The sequence below is a fragment of the Nannospalax galili genome, unplaced genomic scaffold (assembly GCF_000622305.1).
Source record: "Nannospalax galili isolate Female #2095 unplaced genomic scaffold, S.galili_v1.0 scaffold146, whole genome shotgun sequence".
Lineage (NCBI taxonomy): Eukaryota > Metazoa > Chordata > Mammalia > Rodentia > Spalacidae > Nannospalax > Nannospalax galili.
Window position 1 is genome coordinate 4,118,651 of NW_008357929.1, and position 23,912 is coordinate 4,142,562.

General features: G+C 42.2%; 1 protein-coding gene across 1 annotated transcript in view; it reads right to left on the reverse strand.

Annotated features, from left to right (window-relative positions):
• Positions 1-23,912, reverse strand: part of Dnah9 (dynein axonemal heavy chain 9) — a 430,757-nt gene that overhangs the window by 188,377 nt on the left and 218,468 nt on the right. The window contains exons 43-45 of the mRNA XM_008855701.3: positions 16,529-16,725; positions 5,952-6,114; positions 4,153-4,276 (exon numbers count right to left, since the gene is read on the reverse strand). Of these exons, the coding sequence (XP_008853923.1) occupies positions 4,153-4,276; positions 5,952-6,114; positions 16,529-16,725 (484 nt within the window). The remainder of the gene's footprint in view (positions 1-4,152; positions 4,277-5,951; positions 6,115-16,528; positions 16,726-23,912) is intronic.

Sequence of the window (23,912 nt, forward strand, 5' to 3'; positions counted from 1 at the left end):
TAGGCTCAGTTACAAGCACACACACACACACACACACACACACACACACACACAAAATTGGGGGGAGGGGGATGATGACTTTAGAAGAGACGTGGCCCAATTGGCTACAGACTTTTCCCTTAGAGCACATGACCCCATGAGACCACCAAAGCACTGTACCTAGTGGCTGGAACATGGGCACTTAAAACATGATGGTTGAGGAGAAAAAGAAATGAAAATTGATGCAGCTGAGATAAAGAAAAGGAATCTTAATTTGGAGGGGAACAAAGTCTCTTTAAAAGGAATATGAAAATTCTAACCTAGGATCTCCTCCACAAATGAAGTATGAAACCTATCAGAAGAAGTGACATCACACCTAGGTCTTCTTGCCGGCTAGTGATAACTGGCTGGGTACTTCAGTCAATGGGAAGGCTGGGAAGCTGGAGGCAAAGGGGCTGGCCTGGGAAGCCAGGAAATTCTCTAGATTGGGGTGAGGATTTGCTGAATGCCGCGTGAGGGTCGAGACAATAACGTTTGTAAGAATTCTAAAAATGCCTGTGTTAGATGGTCAGTATCCATTTTTCAGAAGCTATTAAAACAAACGTATAAAGACATAGCAAGGATTGACCTGGTAAGACGCAGCAAGAGTCCAAATTTCACACATAGTTTCGTCAGCTGCTGAATGATCCCCATTTACAACTCTGAGAGTGGCAGCCACTTCCTCCAGGGCACACTTCATCTGTTTCTGACCCTGCTCTAAATACAATTATGTATCTTTTTTCTAATTGAGCCAGAAAATTAATCTAATTATTTGATTTACTGGATGTATATATTTCAATACGACTTGCATAAACTCATGCTTTGCAAAACATGGTTGGGATAAGTCCAGTCAATGGTAGAGAATGTTTGTGGGTCTGACGGTAGAAAAGGGTGCTGGGGTATTGATCAAGTTGACTGAAGGACTGGAGAAGAAGCTGATGGACTGGTAAAATACTCCTGCTCACTTTATGTCCTTAACTACAATCATCCACTCATTCTAATATGGCTCCTAAGCTGCCATCTTACCTTGAAGCCTCAAACAGCCTTCTAAAGACATATCTTTATATAGCAGATTAATGCAGCTCTCACTCCACATCAGAGGAGTGTCTTTGAGAGACTCACAGCTGGTAAAAGTGAAGAGAACATGTGTCTGCTGAGTGATCAGCTCTAAATGGGGCATCTATATTACACCCCTCCTTCCCAGTCTCCGGGAGCATTGTGGATGAGGGGCAGAAAGATTATAAGACCCAGAGATGGAGAAGACTGGGGTGAAACAATTTTCTTGACATGACAGGACTGCTGTGCTCATGAACTGACAGCTGCTGTGGTTGCCTGCACAATACTTTATAAGAACAAACCAGTTTACATGCCAGTATGGATAGGGGAGGGTCACATGAACCCTTACATCCAGCTAAGGAGCTACTGACCACTGATGTCTTTTAAGGTAGGGAGAGCAGCTTTATTCAGGGCTGTCATTCCTGCTAGGTTGCCCATGCTTCAGTGGATAGCTCCACATCCATGCATACATAGGCAGAACTAATTAGACTCATAGGCTATAAAAAACGGACATAGAGTTGGGAGAAGGATGTGAATATGATCAAAATGCATTGTACACCTATATTAAACCTTCAAAGAACAAATAAAATATTATATTAATAAAAAACAACAAAAATAAATACATGGGTGGTGTCAAAAGTGGGATTTGCTAGCCCAATGTCATTGTGTCTTGATTTTGACAGTGATGTTATAACAACCAGAGATCCAGTAGAGAGCTAATGATGTGTAGGAGGAAACCCCATAGCCTATGGTGTGAGGTTACTGGTGTTCTGAGGGAGACGTTCAGGGGTAGGGTGGTATTGGAAGCATTCATTCACTCCTTGTACCTTTGTAGCCACCTCGACAGTAATTGTACATAACTACAAAGTAAGGAATTATTGGCCAGGGAATTCAAGGCATCAACCCTGGGAAGGGCTTTAACAAACCAGCCTTTCACTATGTCAGTTTTCCTCCCTCTTTTCTATGACCTAGCTTTTCTGTGCTTAGACCACAAGGTATACTTTCCTATGTCCACTGTGAGTCCCAACAGCGGAGTGATTGCATAGCCCCACAAAGCTGAAGAATTGCTGAGAGTGAAATTCTGAGAACTGGTATAGTCTTGGCTGGACTGGCGTTCAATTGTGTTCTACTCAGGAATTACTTGTTTGAAAAGGAAAATTAGAAGTAAGATATACCCTAATCTGCTCTGTTGGCATTGTTAAGTTAAAAGAGAGGACAACACAAGAAAAAAAGAAAAAGAACCCTGGTTCCCTACTTTAAAGCATGTGTTCAAATCACTCTCTTTTTAAACAGAATGCTTAAAAGGGAACTGTGCTCCTGAGACTCCGTGGCTTCAGAGCGCGCTGATGACATTACAGTTTCACTGGGCAAGGCTTCAGAAATTCATTTGCACTTGAACAAAGTTGTCTTTTAAATGAAAAATTAAAGATAGTTAATTGAGGAATGAAACTGCAGTTGGCAAAAGCCTAATAACTACTGTGCCTCAGACATTATTTTAGGAGAAGGTGACCTGGCTGGATTGGTTCCAAATGAAATGCAGGGTGAGGATGGCAACATGCCCGACATCTCCAAAGCTGTAAGTCTTTGGAAACAGTTTTACTCTCTTTGTTGTTTTAGAAATTAGATTCCAGGACAGCTTCAGGGTTGAGAGGAGAATTGGATCCCTCTCTCATGTAATAAAATCATAAAAGGCGTGGTGATATGGTAGATTAAATACTATGGCAAGATGTTAAAGACAGTATTTAAGAAAGGGAACATTTGTTGTCTTGGAGGAAAAAGGGTGTAAGGCTTGGTAGGCAAACTCTTGGATATAAAGCTAATTTAAATGGGATAAATTGAGAAAGATGTGAGTTGTGGCTCAGCTTTACACTAGGAGCCAGCACAATAAGAACCTGGGATACAGATCCTCAACAGAAACAAGCCATTACAGCACCTGCTAGTATGTGGTCTGTACAAGGACCAGGTCTTCATGGAACAACTGTAAAATGGTATGAGGGAAATGCCATAAGACATGAAGCAGACAGCGACTCAAGCAGAGATGTTACTCTGAAATGAAGTGTGTCACTTATGACATGGGAGGGAGAACTGTGCTTTGATCGTGGTCCTTAGTCTTTATAAGCCAAAGAGAATGCAGTGGAGCCAGGGGTGGGTTCTCAAGGAATGGGCTTTTGAATTGTACGTAGGGAAGCTGGAAGGAGGAATTTTTATTTTTTTTCAGCAACATCCGTACACTGACTTTTCTTTACGCAGGTGAAAAGGTGGTTTGCAGATATATTTGGTTAAAGCAGATTCTCTTTGACTGACATAAATGCACATTTATACCAAAATACAGTCTATGTACTATTTTGTCATATGCAGGATTTATGAACCATATTCATGTATGTGCTTTACTTTTTATACAAATATGTATATATGGCTCATATAAATCCCGAATTCCTAAATAAATAAGAATCACAAAGTAGTGAGAGTTAAGATTTTCACTTCCTTGATCATGGGGTACTTGAAACCCCTGTGAGGTTGACTGGAGACTAAACATGCTACATGGAGATGTGCTATATCTGCTGACGTTTCTACGTTTCTTCCACCGAAGTTCTGAATCTGAGCTCAATCCTTGATTGATAACTTGACCTTACCCTGTTGAGTTGGTGTTATGTGTGCATTCTCTCTCTCTCTCTCTCTCTCTCTCTCTCTCTCTCTCTCTCTCATCTCCCAGTGTCTACCTAGCCTGAAGACCTATATGTGTTCTAATCTTTCTAGAACTATGCGGGTATGCAAAGGGAAAGGCATATTTTCTTTGAACTCAGCAAATTTCTAGGCCCTTAACTGTTCTTCTCATGATCAAATCTTATCCCACCTAATTGTCTCAAGATTATTGACTTATTTGCAATGAAAGTAGAATTTGAGAGCCAGGACAGCTGGCCTTGCACCAACCTTGGAAAGGGCTTCAACAAACCAGCCTTTTACACTATCAATTTTTCTCCTTTTTTCTATGATGTAGCTTTCCTGGCTTGGACCAAATCTCCACCTTTGAATGACTCTGACTTTGTTAGAGTTAGTCAAGTTCAAAGAGTCTCTTACCAGATGCCAGAAGATCATTGATGAGCACCAGGAACCTCTCATCAGCCACATGGGCATCGGTCATGAGAAACACTGTGCTGAGATTTTTCACTCCAGCTTTCAGACACAAGTTGGCCAGGTCCACCTGTAAGAACATCAATATCAAAGGTCCCTGAGAAGAAGGTCTTCTCAAAAGAGATGTGCAATCTACTCTTCAGGAACAGAATCATTCTTGTGTCTGCTTCAGTGGAAATAAAGCAAGATGACAGTGAGAGGCAGGGAGAAGTGATACTTTCAGCATCAGGCAGGGAAATGCCCCATTTCTGGGTATCAGTGCCGATGGAGGTGGACAGTTAAAATCACATAGTGAGATCCTCAGTTCACACAAGCATGGTGGCTCTGCACTGCTTCAGAGCTCCTGGTCTTTGCAGAAAGGGAAGTGAGGTAGTTCTTTCTGAAGGACATCTGTTTTACTTCTATCATCACACAGAAGAATGACCTGCTCCAGAAGGCTCTTGGTCTTGATAGAAGAGTCATGTACTTGGGGATACTTGCATGGGGATGAATGTATCTCATACCAGCAATATCTTATGTTCTTATGAATAGTTCCAGCAAGAGTTTTGTAGAATAAAAATATATTGGAGAACACAGATATATACACAAACACAAAGTCACCTACAGGAAATCCATTCCAAGCTGCAGATGAAGGCAATCTGGGGCTAAGAGGCAAAGCCCTGAGTTTACCTAGGTCAATTGGTCCTGGTTCCTTTGTATAGAACTCTTAGGAGTTCTATGTTGTAACCTACCTCACTCCATTCTTTCTAGCTCCTCTGAGAACTCACTTCCTAACAGCATCATATGTTCTTTTATGACAGAACTTCTTAGAGTTCAAATGACACCTCTTGAAAGGCAATCTACTTCTTTTTCGGTTAACGATTCTTACCCTATCCTTTTAGAGAATGATCTAAGACAGCATTTCTCAGTCTCATTTCAGTCCTCTACAGGATGCTTTGAGAAGCCCTGATGCCCAGGTGGTTTTCCACACTGGTTGAATCTGAACAGCCGGGGGTGAGATGCAGACCCCAGCGTTGTTGGAAGAGCCCCAGAGAGTCCAGCATGCAGCCAAGGTTTTGTCTTACATCATTCTGTAAATGAATATTTCTCATCTCACTATCTTATCTCCTTTGGAAGCACCAAAAAAAGACTAAATATGAACCTGGTGTAAGAACTTGGATGTAGCCAGTGTTGACAAGCTGAAGGCAGATCCTGATGGAAATTACACCATGATTTCCTGCTATAACTTGGTTGTGGCCATGGATAAGAGAGACAGCAGGATAAGTAACCTTTGAAAGTTATATATAATGCCTTTCTTCACTGTCCAGAGCATATATCATGGCTTCTAAGTACCTATTGCCTGAAACCAGGAAATGTCATAGAAAGTTCCAGAAGCAGTGGTTATTCCCTGTCTTTTAAAATATGAAGCTCTTTCAAGACTTGGGCAGACTGTCAGAATCTCTCCCAGTCAACTAGAGCTGCTAGTAAGCTGTGTGCTGAATTTGACACAGATTGGACAAGAGCTGAAGTACACTGATATAAAAGGGCAGCTGAGGTCTCACTGAAGCTGACCCTGGAAAGGCCACTGTCCTCAGGCTGAGTCTAATGAGAAAGGAGTCCCTCATGTCACCAGCCCTGGAACTCAGGAGAAAATAGACAATTAAGGGGAAGTTCTGAGCAGGGGATGTGCAGAATTAAAGAAGGATGACAGCGGTTGTGGGTGGCTGGAGAGAGGCTGGGTGTTCTCCCACTGTGGTCAACCTTACCTTGAAGTCAGGGATCTGGTAGCCTTTGCGCAGAGTGATCTGGAACACGTCCATGGAGCTGATAAAAGCTGCCAGTCTCGTCAGACTCTGCTTGCCGCTCCCACCAACACCAACCAGCAGGGCATTTCCTCGTGGGGACTCCAAGATGCGGTTGATGTGGCAGCTGAAGAAGGGCAAGCAGAGGCATGGCACCTTGGCCAGACTGTGCCCGGTGAACAGCACAGGGTGGAAGGGCCAGAGAGGGAACAGGCATCTCTCTCGGAGGCATGACTGAATTCTGGGAAACTTTAATACTGTCCCCAAACCTGACTTCACCTTCTTGCCCAGGTACACTGAACCTGTGATTACTTTGCTTTAAGATCAGAGCCCCTGGTGAACCGGCGAGTCAGGGAAAAGCCCAGGGCAGGCAGGCAGGCCTGGCAGCATTACGGTGGGGCTGGAGAAGGACCTAGGGTAGTTTCCTTCTTCTCCCTCGCCGAGCTGGCTTCACCCCATTCCCCGCTTTCTCCTTTCCATCTATTTGTGCCTTTGGGCAAAAGAGGGAACAGGAAAAAGAAGAAAAGTAGAAAGCATGTTTTAGAGAAAATCAGGGAAGGCTAGAGGAGAAGGCAGGAATAGAACAGCTTGCTCCTCTTAGGAAAGAAGAAGAAAGTGAAAGCCAGCAGGAGAGGAGCAGAGAATTGGTCTTCCTCTAATCCTTCCTGGGTGCTGATGTTCTTGCAATGGATACTTGCAGGTTCTTAAAGTCAGCTCTCAAGGCACTCACTTCCTTGGTTTCCGTGTTTGTTCCCTCACAGCCTGCCTTCTTACCACTCCAAATACTCACTTTCCCACCCCAGCAATAGGGGGACATTCTAGGCCTCTTCTGGGCTTAGACCCTCCTCAAAGGAAGCCGCCCTTGCCTCACAATGCTTTCCTCAAATGACACCCTCCATCTAGCTGTCTACAGCTTCCCCCAGGACATCCTGCCAACCTTCCTTTAAGCTCCCTCAGCAGTGGCTCTTAGACACAGTGCCATGTGATTTATAAAAACAATTGCTATTCATTATACCAAATATATAAAATACAAAAAAACCCATGACTCTACTGTTTAGCAATAAATCCTTTTGATATTAACTATATGACCTTCTAGATTATTTTTCTAGGGTGTATCTGAGAATATATTTATATGTGTATACATTTATTACACCTGAAGAGTCGATGTATTTCTATCCTATAAATTTAAAAGTTTGAGTGCAGTGTACATATCAAGCATGGTATTTCTGTTTCCACCCCTGGGGATCAAACCCATGTCCTCATAGATGCTAAGCTGCACTCTACTACTGAGCCACATTCTATTCATGGAGTGTAGTGTTTTGAGACCAGTTTTTCACTTAGCAACAGACTGTGATGACTTCCCTAGGCCACTAAACAATCTGCTAAGCCTTTGATGCCTTTGATAGTGTAACAATATTGTGTAGAATATTGTACTGATAACAAAAATAGAATAAGTTCCCTGTCTGAAATAATCTATCATTGGATACTTAGGCTGTTCCCAATATTTCCAGTCATAAAAATGCAAAATGATGCTTTCATTTATGTCTCTAATCATTTCCTTGGGATAAGATTGCTAGAAGTAAAATTCTGAGTCAAACAGCAAGGCATTTTTTTATGGCTCTGGATATGTAATGAAAAATAAAAGCCCCTCAGAATGGTGGCACCCATCTATGCTCTTCTTGGATAGAACTGATCTAACCATTCAGTTATACCAGAGGATAGGAACACACTGGGCTGTTTTCACTGAGTTATAATCTAAGTCAGTGAATACTGGTGGTGGTGATCTTGGTACAAACAGAATGTGAGACTAGAATTTTGGTGTTGTAGTTCTGGTCAGGTCAAGCAGAGGATACACTTAAGACTGAATTACACACACTATACTCCTGTATCCCTGCCCTGTGTCGATGATGCTGCAATAGAAATTCCATATTAAAAGTAATGGAGAAAAAAAATAATGGAGTAACTTAAGGTCTGCTAAACTTGGCTTGGAGGCAGGGCTAAGGAGTGGTTTTGGCAGGTGGGGTTTGATGTGTGTTAGTTTCTTTTCTGTTGCTCTGATAGAAACACCATGACCAAGGGAATTTATAAAAGGAAGAGATTTTTAGCTTATGGTTCCAAAGGGGCAAGAGTCCATCATGGCGGGGAGGCATGGCGGCAGAGGTGGCTGGGGTAGGAGCTAAGTGCTCATATCTTCAAGCAGGCACAGGAAGCACAGAGCGACTGGAGATCCAGCAAGGCTTAAGAATTCTCTAAGCCCACCCCCAGTGACATGCTTCCTCCAGCATGGCCACACCTTCTAAGACCTCCCAAAACAGAGCCACCAATTGGGGACAAAATGTCCAAATATCAGAGCATATGGGGGAACATTCTCATTCAAACTACTACAACAAACAAAATATGAGTGTATGTGAAGTTACATGGTTCATACTGAGATTCTATGGTATGGATTTTCTTACTACATGTAAAGATGGCATAAATAATAATAATAATAATAAGACAATATTAATCAGCATAAAAACTATTTATGGATATTCACTGCCTCATCTCCTGTGGGGTGAGTCTGCTGTTGAGAAGAAAACCTTGTTGTGAGTTTTTTATATCAATGGCCCCACCAGCAGCATGAGGGGGTATGGACCCCATTCACATTTATATTACACACACACACACACACACAAACACACACACACACACACACACACACACATACACACACACATCGATCTTTAACAGTTTTAATTGCTAAGATACTACAGTTTTAATTTTCATTTATCTGATTTTTGTGGGAATTGAACATTTTTCATGTTTATTAATAATTTTAGGGTTTTCATTAGTGAATTTTCTATTCATGTTTTTTTCAGTTAAGATGTGCTTCTAGTGGCTGGAGAGATGGCTCAACAGTTAAGAACACTGGCTGCTCTTGCAGAGGACCTGGATCCGGTTACCAGTACCCACATGGTAACTAATGACAGCCTGTAACTTCAGTTCCAGGGGAATCTGATGCCCTTTTCTGGCCTCTATGGGCATTGCACAATATGTACGTTCAATACAGGTAAACTTACATACATGCAGGCAAAACACTAATACACATAAAAAATAAAAATAATAAATAAAATATTTTTTAAAAAGACCCCAAATTAAACATAATGATGTACTAAATAATAGTGAACTGCATAAATAAGTTTATTATTCACTATCTGGGTATGCTACTTGATGAACCGACAGGATTTTCTTAGAGACCTTCTTATTATGTTTCCCCTGGGGTACAAAATTCTTCTAAACCCAGTTTCTGGGGTACTTTTGAACTTTCTGCTCAGGTAAACCTTGTAAAAATAAAGCAATTTATGAATAAAAATTGCATAACTACTTGTGATGGCACTTATAACACATTTACACATTCACTTCTAAAATAACATGTATATTATAAAAATTTATATAGTGCATTTGGGAGTTCTTTTATTTTTACCTTGCGACAAATCTATGGTATCTTGGACTTTGTAATCTGTGTGTGTATGCATGTGCATGATGTGTGTGTGTGTGTGTGTGTGTGTGTACACATGCACATTTGTTTTTGTGAATGCAGCTGCACATGTGCCACAGCACATATGTATGTAGAGGTCAGAGGGCAACCTTGGGTGTCTGTCCTCATTTTCTACCTTGTTTGAGGCAAGGTCTCTTATTATTGTTTTCCGCTGTGTGTGTCACTACCCATCTCTCCATAAGAGTGCTGGGATTACAAAGGCTCACACTACTGTGCCCAGCTTTTCTATGGGCTCTGGGTGCTCACACCTGCTGTGGCAAGAACGTTGCCCAATCAGCTGTCTCCTCAGCCCTGGTTTGTTTTTTAAATAGTTAATCGTGATTTACATCTCCATAGGTTAATAGATTTATAAGACTATTAATAGATTTACAAAACTGTTAAGGTCAAGAATTTAAAACCTATTCTCTATCCTCTAATCACAGCAGATTTCTACTTCTACTAGACTTCTTTCTAAACTAGAAGGACCTGGATGCTACCCTCATCGTCATCTCACTTGCCTTTACTACTGGGCTCTTTATTCACCAGACATTATATTTAGGAATATGCTTCCTCTATGATGGTGGAATTAAAGTGTGAAAGGGAGCCTTGTCCACTTTTGCCCTCCTGTGCTTTCAGCAGCAAGCCACTAATGTCCCTGGACCCTATACCTCATCTGTTAGGGAAGGAGTTGGACTGCATGACTTCTAAGATTCCTCTAGCTTTATAATTTGGATGATATAATTGCATTTGGAAGATCTCCTGAAAAGATGTTCTCTGAGTCTGAGAAGGCTGTCCTAATTTGACCACAGATGTTATGATATGGAAAGACCTCTTTTAGGAAACTCCCTGTGCTGGATAGCTTTAGTGTCAACTTGACACACCTGGGTTGAGGGATCCTCAGTTGGGGAACTGCCTTCATTGGACTGCCCTGTGGTCATGTCCACGGGGCACCCTCTTGATTGCTGAGTGATGTGGGAGGGCCCAGCCCACTGTAGGTGGTGCCACCCCTGGGCAGGAGGGCCTGTGTTGCATAAGAAAGCAGGCTGAGCAGGGGCCAGGGGAGCAAGTCAGTAAGCAGCATTCCTCCATGGCCTGTGCTTCAGCTCCTGCCTCCAGGTTCCTGCCCCGAGTTCCTACCTTGGCCTCCCTGATGAACTGTGACCTGGGAAATCTAAGACAAAATAAATCCTCTCCCCCCAAAAAAAGACATGCTTCTAAATTTGTAAAATCCCTCATGGACATTTTCAGTTCCTCTCAATTGTTCACTTTTACTCTTCAGTTTTCCTTAAAACGCTTTGGAATGACAGAAAATTTTAGGACTCAGAACTGTATCTCACTGAATCCTACATACTTAAAACTCACCCGCCTAAAAATTCAGAGGTTATTTACTGGCTTACATTTAGTCCTTTTATTAGTTTACTTTTTCACTCCAGTCATTTAACTGTGAAACCTATACTCTGTCATTATCAACTAGATTTAGCCTTTTCTTGCTCTCTTATTAAATTATCACTTCCGCATGTCTGAGGAGTGTGTGTATCATTCTGTACCCATCACAGAGCGAGCACATTAAAGCTCTCCAATACAACTTTATTAAGTTGAAACAAAACAACCAGTGCCTTGTACTCAGCACCACATTTAAGAAAATGTTCGTAACTATTCATCATGCTCTGTGTAGGGGAGTGTTTGCTTCGTGTCTCTTGTTGCGTGATGAAGGAAGACAGTCTGGTGCTGAGGCAGCCAGTTCCTTGCTGTTGATTCAGGAAAGGGGGTGGGCAGGAATGGACTCTTGAAGGAGTGAGGCAGGCTTGGAGGAGGAATGGGGTACAACTGGGTCTCTGGGCTGCCTGGCATCCAGCTCTTTTCTGGAAGGCCTAAATTCAGTGTAGCGTGGCTCAGGTTGTTCAATATCTAGATGGGAAATGCATCGTTAGGGTGAGGTTTCTGAAAGAAGAATGGTTGAGTTTGCAGCCGACTCCAGCTGGGGCTTCATTAACAACCTCTGACGAGGGCAAGGGACTCTGCATTTAAATTACAGAATTTAAAAAGAAGATCAATATTCTAACGGACTCTTGGGCTAGAAAACCAAGGCTGTCTGTGTTAAGCCCATTACTGAGATTAAAAACAAAAGCAAAAGATGCCCTGCAGCACAGATGGAGGAAGCTGGTTCACTGAAGACACACCACACACACACACACACACACACACACACACACACACCCTTGAGGACTAATAAGTCACTTGGGGCACAAAAGCAGCACATCTGAAGTTCTGTGTGGTTAATGACTACTATGATTCTAAAGGAAGAAAAAGAACATGCTGAAAATATACAGAGTGAAAAAAACCCAAAACGCAAAGAAAAAGATGAATGAAGAGTAAACCAAAGGGAATGGAAAGTTCTAGCACACGGCCTTAAGCAAAAACAGCAGAATCTGCTGAAACAGAAGTCAGCAGAAGAGCAAACAGTGCTAGTGAGGGCAGAAGGCAATGTCACAAAGAACAGGACCACCACGCTTCCTGAGTGCTTGCTGCAAAGCTCTTCACACAGACCACGCCATCCCCTGACACCAGCCTTCCTACATCCTCTTTTGGGTTGAGGAGATGCAGGCCTTTCCCAAAGTGCCCCCATCAAATTGCGGAAGACCAAGGATTTGGACTTTGATCACAGTCCTACTGGAGCTCCACTGTTGGGCTCAGCATCAAAGCAGGAGAAATGGAAAGAAGCAAAGCAGGGAGGAGGTTCAGGGAACTCTCAGGAAGTGAAATGCCAAGTACTCGTGTTGAGAGTGGAAGAGCCAGATGGAGGAACATGGAGGAGATGCCTGCTGTGTTCTAAAGCAAGCTCTTGTCTTGTCCCCTCTACATCAGACCCGTGGATTCTTGGGAAGGCACTTTTGGACTCTGTCCTTCACCCCATTCTACTTTCATGTTGAGTCTTAGGACGTGGGTCTTGCTGGAGTGAGTCTCAAACTCCTTGTTCAGGGTACCGGGTGCACTGACTGGATGTGGAATCTCCACTCTCTCTTTGGTTTGCTCTCTGTGGCCTAAGGATGTGCTCAGCTCTATCCAGACGGCAGGAGGCAGCAAAGAGGCAGCACTGAGCCCCAGAGAAGATGGAAGGGCAGGGCAAGGATAAAGTAGAGGGACAAAGATATTTTTAAACCAATGCCCGGGAAGTTGTACAGCCTAATACATGTTATTCTTTAGAATTGTCCTGCTCAGGAAATTCATTTTTCCAGTTGCTCTGCCATGGCTAAATGTGGCTCAAGCTTCTTTGGAAGCTATCTGTAGAGTCTGTTATGAGTCCCAGGAGAAAAGCTATTTCTCAGAGCCAGCCCTTATTTTTTCCTAAAAACAATATTAGTCAGTTTCATCACCCATGTTGAAGACCATATTGACTGAATCACTAGCTATTCTCCCAAATTAAATTCACCCTGACAGGACAAGGACTTGCCTCAAATCCAACACTAATTCAGAGGCATTGGTCCCCCTTCCAGAGTAAGGAAAATACTCAAGAGTCACAAGGTTAATCAACAGACTTTTGTTGTTGCCGTCGTTTGAGACAGGATTTTGGTATGTATTCCAGGCTGAACTTGAAGTCATTGTGTAACCTAAATCAGCCTCAAACACACAGGAATCCTGCTGTCTTTGCCTCTTAAGTGCTGGGATAACAGGCATATACTACCTGTCTGACTTCAACAATTTTTTTCTGGATACAAGACCTCATGTAGCCCAGGCTGGTCTCAAATTCAATATGTAGCAAAGGCTGGTTTTGAACTCCTGATCTGCTTGCTTCTGCTTCATGAATGTTGGGATTGTAGGTGTGTTTTACAACACACCCAGCTCAACAAACATTTCAAATTTTGTTATATTTTATTGTATGGGTGTTATCCTGTATTTATGTAAGTGTATCACATGTGCAATACCTGTAGAGGCCAGAACAGAGTGTCAAACTCCCTGGATCGGAGTTACAGATGGTTGTTAGCTGCTATACGGGTGCTGGGAAACAAACCTGGATCCTCCAGCCAGTGCTCTTAACCACTGAACAATCCCTCCAGCCTCCTCAATAATCATTTTAAATCTCTTATTTAGCAAATACCTGCTGTGTACTAGGCACAGGCCTAGGTTCCTGGGGCTCAGCATTATATGAGGCAGTCTGTGTACTCAAATGGTTTACACTGGGTTAGTGGGGGACAGAAAGTCTTTAAGAAGCATTATGTGTGATGGTCAAGGGCACTAGAGAGCCAAACTACACGAGCATAGTTCTTGGATTACCAATGTATATAGTGTGTGACCTTAGGCCACTTCTGTCTTCCTCATTTACAGTATGGGGATAATAACAATCCTTACTTCTTTAAGGTTTTTTGATGAGGACTAAATGAGTGACATACTCAAAGCCCTAATAGCCCAGGTCTCCAGCGAGTTCTAGGTCACACGTAGCTCCAACCTGTCATGTTAAATGCCACTTTCTCAGTGAGGCCCTCCCAGTGGTTACAATTGGAATCAATCTCTGAACTTTCCCCATCTGTTTTCCCAGTCTTATTTATTCCATTATGACAGATTAAGAAGTTTTATTGAATGCCTTATAGGTTCCAGAAACTGTCTAGATGGATCTTCAGCTAATAAAGGTCCTTGCACTCAGACCACCATTGTCTAGTATATCAACATCTGTTGGATAAATGGAGGGATAGGTGGATGGGTAGGTGGACAGCAAACAAAATAAGTGCAGTGGTAAATCATGACAAATGCAGCAGCAGGTTGAAGAACATGCAGTAAAGACCTTTGACCTTCATGAGAGGTCAATCTGGGGTGACCCCAGTGAGAGCTGCTTTGCTCACAGGGCAAGAAGTGGTCATTGAAAAAATTAAAGATGAGAGAATGTGGTAGGTATGGACTGTCTTTGTCACGGGTTTTGTTGTAAGTAGGAGCAAAGAACTTGTGGTAGAAAATGGAAAGGGAGATAGGGCCAAGGAATAGGTTATTACTTTTAAAATGTTTTTATTTTAAAAGTATTTTTTATTTTATGTGTATGAGTGTATTGCCTGTATTTCTGTAAGAGCATCTGTGTCATGCAGTGCCCACAGAGATCAGAAGAGGGTGTCAGATCCCAGGAACTGGAGTTATGGATGGTTGTTAGTCACCATGTGGGTGGTGGGAACCAAACCCGGGTCTTCTGCAAGAACAGCCAGTGCTCTTAATCCACTGAACCCTCTCTCTAGCCCCAGTTATTACTTTTTTGATAAATGATAACATTGTATATTTACACACTGATGCACAGGACCTAGAAATCTGTGATGGGATAAAGTGAAAGGAGGGAGGGGGAATAATTATAGAAAGCAATAAAGTTGCTGACATGGTGAAAAGCGACAGGAACCCATGTACAGGTGGAAAGACTGGACTCAGGAAGGAGCAAAGTGGTTCATGAGCTGAAGAAGGAGGCCTCCTGGAGCTCTGTGCATGGGATGCGATGCAGGATGCAGATGGGGTTCACATAGGCTGCAAGTGTATCTGAAGGCAGGTGTGAGCATTCTCTTCTGATCACTTTTATTGTCTCAGTGAAATAAATGTGCTTTCTAGCTGGGACTGAAGCCAGGGCAAGACTGTTAGAATTTGAGAAGAGGAGCATTATATATCTTCAGTTATCGAAGCTGACGGGAGTAATGTGCCCAGAGCAGAGTGGGAGGATTCCAGCCTATATTAAGGACCTACCTGATGCTTATGCTCACAGATCTGAAGGAACATTATTCAATGTGATGGGGGAGTTTTCTTCACCAATGACAAGCTTATTAGGGGAAGGATGGGATCAGGAGACAGTGTGGTTTATGGTTTAACTAGAATGGGGTTTGGGTCCATAGGTACACTGACAAGAGAGTTAGGGTGGTCTGGACTGGGATGTCCATGTGGTTAATGAGGAAGATGTGCAGAGACGGCATCTAGCCAATGATGGAGTTGAAGATCAGTTGGAGCTTAGGACATCAGAGAAACTTTATTGGGAAAGGGATGGAGAGGAGTGTGAATCACAGGGTGAGATGTTTGAAATTCAGACTCATTGATGGTAGACATTCTGGGTTAAGAATATGAGTGGAGCTCTGGGGTATGTAGGCAAGGTCATGGAAGCCAAGGAGGCCTGGAACAGAAAGTCCAGTCACTGGATGTGAGGTATGGGTAGTCACAGATAAGTAGAGGAAACTGCGCAGGTGCTAAATTATGGGGAGTGACTACACATCAGCAGACGAGTCACAGGGAGAGCAGGAGCACGGGAGGTGGATTATCTGTGCTTCAGGAGAACAAGGCTTGCGACACTTAAAAGGAAAAATGGCTTAAGTGGACCATGGTAGTGGGGGTGGGGTTTATGGGGTTTATGGGACTATGGGGGAAGGTAAAACAGCTTCCCCCATCTCAGGGGCTTTAGTTCAAATTTAGCAGGGAAGGGAATGTTCAGAGAAGTTTAAGATGAAACAGTTTTGCTGCCAAAGACCTAAAGAACCTTGGGCAAGATGGAAGAATTGGAGGGGATGGAAGAATTGGGGGGTGGGCAGCAAGAATGATCAATAGAATTCAGACTGGGGACAGTATAGGAATCACACTGTGTATCAGTTACTTGGGAGTGCTGGTGATCACTGTGGGTGGTTCACTAGTTAGCAACAACACTCCAAAAAATTTAAGTCTTTGAAAAAGACCCCATACATTTCATTTCGAAGTGTACTTTGGACCAGTGTGTGTGTGCAGATGGGGGTCTTGATGCCTCTTCTATTATCTCAAATCTCCCCTTTGTGTTACTGTGATTATGTACAGGGGTAATAAAGTGAACCTGGAATTAATCCAGTTCTGCCCGAGCCCTGTAGGCCACTGTCCCCTACGGCCAGTGGCAGAAGCTGCAGCTGTGGCGATGCTGGCAGACATCTTGACCGGCCTTGAGGTACAACAGGGGCTTCTTCGCTCACTTTATATCCTGGATAGCTAAATGAGACTCCTGGCGGTGGGAACCGGAAGCCTCTGAGAAAAGGCAAGGAAAGCGGCTACTTACACGTGGCGCATGGCATCCTCAAAGAGCACCAGGTCCATCACAGTGTTCACTTCATTGTGGTTCTCCAGGGCTTCCACCAGAGTCTGCGTCAAAAGTTCCCATGACTGTACAGGCATGTACTTGGGCTCACCAATGCCATTTGCAAAGTGGCAATACATGTTCAGACTCCCGGTCTGCTGCATTGTCTCTTCAATATCCTGGTGGAAAAAAAGCATAGGGAAGAGACCTTTAATCCTCCTCGCTCTAATTCTGTACCTGGTACAGACACCAACCTCTCCACACTCTCCCTGAAAACTCGGCATCAGTGCCTCTTCCCACACTTCCTCCCTCTTGAGAAGTCCTTATGAAGCGGATGTTTAACACACATTTACTGAATCCCGGATGTTGATTCTCACTGTGGGTTAAGTGTGTGAGATGGAGGGTTGGTGGCAGCCATTTTGAAAGCATACTAAGAGTGCGTCTGTGTTCAGAAGCGTGGGTGAGGACGTGGGTGGATTTCCCTAAGCAGAGCCTCTTTCAACAGTGTTGGATGTAGGGGATCACTGCCCAGTGGCCTCACTTCTACGTCCTTTCCAATGGCTTTCACTCCCCAACGTACAACATGGCCATAAAGCATGTTTCCTGTCTCCTGAGAGGTTGCACAGCTCCAAATTTATTGGATCCACCCAGGGAGAGGGTTGTTTTTCTAAAGAATATGCTAATAGCTACCCATCCTTAGGTGACTGGTTTATTTATAGGACCATTGATAATACTAAAGCATTTACAGTAGAATCCATTATTTAAAAACTTTTATAAGGAGTTCATCTTACTGTGTGTCAAATCCTACTCACAGGATAAATGTTACTATGATGTAGAAATGACTAGTACAATTTGATTAATTAAAAAGATACGGCTCTTTTTCTCTCCATTAACAATTTATCCTTGAAGTATTTAGGAGGCAGTCTTGTTAAATTTCATGTTAGAAGAGACAATAAGGAATTATTTTCTTGTCAAAATCCAAACACTTAAGACTTCACGTAGGAAGAAATATTATAGAAGAGATACGTCCCAGGAAGGCTAAACACAGGTAGGAAGCTCCAGCAGCATGAGCTGTCATCTTTACCTGTCATTCTCCTGAAACTCAGACAAGAAAATCTATGTGGGAAACAGGCCACCAGCAGGGGCATTGCCCAGGGCTAAGTCACTGCAGTGTTAGCCTTGTAAACTCCTGGGACAAGAGTCACCAAACATGATGGAGGAAAAATGAATATGACAAACCACTCACAGAGAAACCAGACTGCTGTTTAGGTCTAAGACTAGAGGGCTAGGGGCTGGAGAGATGGCTCAGAGGTTCAGCGTGCCGGCTGCTCTTGCAGGGGATTGACTGATTCCCAGCACCCACATGGTGCCTCACAACTGTTTGTAACTCCAGTTCCAAGGGATCTGACCCCCTCTTTGGGTCTTTGTGGGCAATCATGCATGTGGTTCACTTAGATACATGTAGGTATGAAACAAAAATAAATTTAAAAAGAATAGAGGGTGAAGTGAACTACCTGAGAGTTACACGGTCTTGTGAAGGTAGTTTTAGGACCATGGAAAACCCTAAATTCTTCAAGCTTGGTTGACAGTGACAACAAATGCCCAGACATAAATGCAAAGCAAAACAGCTGCGTTTTGCTAGTTTGGCATAAAGCACAGTCAAGGAATGTGGGCATATGTTTGCCCACGTTAAGAATAGGCTAACATACTGGGTTGGTTCTGATAAGTATCAATTTACACTGAGGATCTAACAGAAGAGAAATGAAAATACAGTTTTGAAAATCCTGGTCTACAAAGATTCTTTGATGAACAAAAACGCCTGCAATTTAATGATCAGAGCCATGCTGTGTAGAGGGAGAGAGGAAGACACCCGACCCAGTGAAGCACAGCTTCCTCAATTGTGACACCTTGTCACACAGGGGCATGAATCAGGTAACTTTAGACTTCTAATGGAAAAGCCAGGACCGAATGGCTTTGTTAGTACTCTGGCAGCTTTCCCCTGATACCAATGTTAGGATACAACATAGACAAGGTGATTTGGCTTCCATGGGAAAGATAATGGCTGTATCAATTATATTCGGGTCTCTGATCAAAAGATGTATGCTTCCTATTCAAACCCACTAAGCAAACTCTACTTCAAAAACTGAGTATCGTTAACTTTAAAGTTGTAACTCAGACCAACTCATGAAGATCAGGCTCGCTTTCGAAGCTAACTATAAATGCACAAACTGGCTAACTCTGCAGAGCTCACAGGGGATTATCTGAGATGTGAGAGTTCAGAACATCAGGCCCCATGAAAATGATTAGAGAAGTAGAATTGCTGAGGGTGCTTACTCAGGAAAAAGAAGACTGAAAAAAGCTACTTAAAATTCTCTGTCACCACCTGGAAGTTCACAATTTGATCTGGGATGGATATGAATATTTTCAGAGGTACATTCAGGGTCTTATCAGAAGAAAACATGGAGTTAAACCAAAGTGAGTGCTGCTGTGTGGATGTGGTTTGTTCTCCAAAGGTTCACATGTTGGTAGCTTGGTCTGCAGTTGACCATGTGGTAAGCAGTTGAATCTTTAGAAAGTAGTTCCAAACAAAAGGTGATCAGGCTGCTGGGGACACTGCTCTCTCAAGCCACTGATCCTAGTCTTAGGCAATGTGTTGTCAATGCTTGCAAGACCGGGTAAGTTATTAAAGAGTGAGCTTAATGTCTAAATTTTATTTCCTGTCCCTTCTACATGTGCTCTGAGCTGATGGGGCCACCCCATGTTTCAGCCCTCAAAGTTGTGCTCTAAATAAACCCCCTTTATGAGGATGGAGAGATGGCTCAGCGGTTAAGAGCACTGGCTGTTCTTGCAGAAGACCGGGGTTTGAATCCCAGTACCCACGTGGCAGCTAACAACCATCCATAACTGTAGTTCCAGGGGATTGGACACCCTCTTTCTGACCTCCTTGGGCATTGCATGACATGGATGCACTGTTTCATACATGCAGGCATACCTCATACAAATAAAAAAAGTAAAAATAAATAAAAATTTGTTAAAAAACCCTTTATTTACAAGTTACCTAGCCTAAGGTATTTTGTTAAAACAACAGAAAACAGACTAATTCCTTGAGTATAGGGGCAATATAGTATAATAATAGACACACTTTTGTTATTTCTAAGATCAAGAGAGGACAGATAAGCAGCACATATAGAAAACAAGGTTTTGCTCAATAGAAAGTGTAGTGTTAGTTGTGGGGTAATTTTGATGCTAGCAAATGGAATATAACCTCTGGCAGTGTGCACACGTCAATGCTTCCGAAGGCATATTCTATGTACTACTCATTCTGCAAATCATTAGCTCTTAAAAAGGCAAATGAGTTTTTAGAATGCAATACATTTAAAAAAATGGTAGGAGAATTAGGGTTATTCCAGATTTCTGGGTTTAAATGTAGTAAACGCACTGTGAATTTCCAAGAGAGAGATATAACATGAGGTCCTTTCCCACTCTTCTCATCCTGGCTACTTCTTTCCAATTGTTTAGAAGGACACATTTTGAGAAACACAGTAACAAAACTATGGTATGTAGGAAAAAAAGGTCAAGTGTGGTGGTGCACATCTATTATCCCATTACTCAGGAGGTGAAGGCAGGAGTATTATAAGTTCAAGGCAAGCCTGGGCTACGTAGTGGCTTTGATACATAGTGAATTCAAGAATGGTCTGGCTGTATAGCAAAACTCTGTCTCACAATAAAAGGAAGGAGAAATGGAGGGAGGAAGAGGAGGAGGTGCAGGAGGAGGGGAGGAACTGTTGGGAGAGCAATTAGAAGTTCTGATTTGTGGACAGGGAAATAAATTTTAAGTCATTATTAATATAAATATCCAGTCTTCAAAACATTGTTCCAAATGTTACAAGTTTCAGAATTGTTCCAACTTTCCAGTTCTTAGCACTTCCAAAAGGCTATCATGGGAAAGCTGGGACCACACAGTCTCAGGATGCTGAGCACCATCAGGGATGTTTCCTGGGGAACACTGCTAAAGAGACTCAGTATTATATGGGCACTTGGATTGGATGAGCTCTACAGATCCTCCCAACATGAGATCTATGATTAAGCTGTGTGTAAAACTTGATCTCTTTTAAAAAAGTTTTAAATTGCTGCTTCCCTGGGCTGCGCTGCCCACCAGCCTCTTTCCTGGAAGCAGGGGCTGACCTCTCCGCTGGGAACCACCACTGCTTCCTGATCCCTTGCATCCAGAGGAACCCAGCTCCTTCTCATGGTCCCCAGGAGCCTGAGCCCTCTGGGCCTGGTCCCGCCCTCACATCTGCCTGCTTCCCTGGGCATGCATAGTCCCCCAGCCTCTCTCCTGGTCTCCAGGAGTCCTTGGGGCCTCTTCCCACCCCCAATCTCCCTTTGCATCTCTGGGTGGCATGGCCACCAGCTGCCCAAGACCAGCATCTTTCCTGGGCCCTGCTCCCAGGCCAGTCCAACCCCCAAATTCCTGAGGACAACGTCTTTCCTGGAGGGATCTAGACCTTAGGAGAAAGCCTGAGAGCATCTGATCCTCATCTGACTTGGGTCTCTGTGGGAACTGCTGAGCAGCAAGATGAAAGCAATTTGGCCACTCTAATATAAAATCAAAAGAGAGAACCTGAAGCCTAGACCAACCAGCTTTTCATGCCCAACAAGTAACCACAACAATACACAAAGTTTACAAAAAGAAGCAGACCTAAACTCAGCAAAGGAAGGCTTGGGTCTCACACAAGAATCAGAAACTACAAAAGAAATCCACTAATAACATGAAAAACCAAAATAACATATCCCCACCAAATACCAGTAATCCTCTAGAGGAGCACAATGAGAACCCCCTAGAGACAATGCAGGACATGGAACTCAAAAGAACAATGATGAATATGATAAAAGAATTCAGTGAATTTAAAGAACACACAAACAAGGTAATCGAAGAACTAAAGGAACATAGGGATAAACTTCTGAATTAATTCAGAAAAGAGCTAGAAATATTAATGACTACTCAGGCTGAAATGAAGAAGGAAGTGAAACACTCAGTAAGCCAATTAGAAACAATAGGAGAAAGCCTCACCAATAGGATGAACGAAATGGAAAACAGAGTATCAAGATTGGAAGATAAAGTGGATGAACTGGACCACTCAAGCAAAGATTATGAAAAATTTAAGAAATCACAAGAATGGAATACGAAGCAATTGTGTGACACCATAAAAAGACCAAACTTATGAATCCTAGGCATACAGGAAGAAGAATCCCAAGATAATGGCATGGACCAGATCTTCAACAGAATCATAGAAGAAAATTTCCCAAAATAAAAGAAAGACATGCCCATGCATAAAGTTTTGTAAACTTTATGTTTATATACAAGAAGCATATAGAACACCAAACAGACAGGACCAGAAAAGAAACTAAGATCAAGCTTATGAATCATAGGCATACAGGAAGGAGAAGAATCTCAGGATAATGGTATGGACCAGATCTTCAACAGTACTGTAGAAGAAAATTTCACCAAATTAAATAAAGACATGCCATACAAATACAAGAAGCATATAGAACATCAAATAGACAGGGACAGAAAAGAAACTCTCCATGGCACATTATAGTAAAAATATTAAATGTTCAGAACAAGGAGACAATGCTGAAAGCTGCAAAAGAAAAACAACAAGTCACATATAAAGGAAAACTTATCAGGATTATGGCTGACTTTCAGTGCAAAATATGAAAACCAGAAGAGACTGGACCAAAGTATTCCCAGTCCTAAATGACCACAGATGCCAACCCAGATTACTTTACCCAGCCAAAATGTCTATCATAGTTGAAGGGGAAAGAAGAATCTTCCATGACATAAAGAGGATGAAAGAATTCATGTCCACAAAATCAGCCCTTCAGAGAATTCTTGAAGCAATACAAAGAGCTGAAGAAAGGAACAACTATATACAAGGAGCGAAGGAAAGAAATTCAATGAAGGTATAAATGTGGAAACGCACAGGTATATCAAGAAGGTGAACAGAAATAAAATGACAGGATTCAATATACATCTTTCATTAATAACTTTAAATATCAATGGACTGAACTCCCCAGACAAAAGATACAGACTAGTTGAATGGATTAAGAAACAAAACCCATCCTTTTGTTATCTGTAAGAAACTCATCTCACTTTCAAGGACAGGCACTACCTTAAGGTGAAAGGATGGAATAAAATATACCAAGCGAATCATATGAAGAAAAAACCAGGCATTGCAATTCTAATATCTGACAAAATAGACTTTAAACTAAAACTAATCAGAAGAGACAAAGGTGGCCACTTCATGCTGATCAAAGGAACACTAAACCAAGAAGATATTACAAACATGAACATGTATTCACCAAACTCTGGTGCAACCAACTTCATAAAAACAGTACTATAAGACTTTAAGACCCAGATTAATCCCAACTCATTAAGAGTAGGGGACTTCAATACCACATTCTCTCCATTAGATAGGTCAACAGGGCAGAGAGTTAACATAGAGACATCTGAATTAAACAATACCATATATCAAATGGACCTAACAGACATCTACTGAGTATTCCACCCAAACACCAAAGGACATACTTTCTATTTAGCACCCCGTGGAACCTTTTCCAAAAGTGACCATATACTGGGGCACAAAACAAACCTCAACAAATAGAAAAAGATTGAAGTAATCCCATGCATTCCATCAGACCACATTGCAATAAAGTTTAAAATCAACACCAGAAGAAGCCCTACTCACCACATGAACACATGGAGATTAAACAACACACTCCTGAATGATGAATGAATCAAAAGAGAAATTAATAAATGAAAGTATTCCTGGAACTAAATGAAAAGGACAATACAACACAACAAAACTTCTGGGACACACTGAAAGCTGTCCTTAGAGGGAAGTTCATAGCTCTAAGTGTCTACATTAAAAAATCAGAAAGGATACAAACAAATGACTTAACATTGCAATTCAAGACACTTGAAAAGTAACAACAAATGAAACCCAAACCCAGTAAGTAAGAATTATGAAAATTAGAGCAGAAATTAATGAAATAGAAACAAATAAAACAATATAAAGAATCAATAAATCCAAGAGCTGGCCCTTTGAAAAGATAAACAAGACAGACCACTAGCCCAGCAAACGAAAAGAAAGGAAGAGCACCTACAAATCAACAAAATCAAAGATGACACCAAAAAGATCCAGAACACTATAAGGGAATATTTTAAAAACTTATACACTACTAAATTTGAAAACGTATGTTACTAAATTTGAAAACCTAAAAGAAATAGATGGATATTTACAGGTATGGGAACCACCAAAACTAAACCAAGAAGAGATTAACAGCTTAAACAGACCCATAA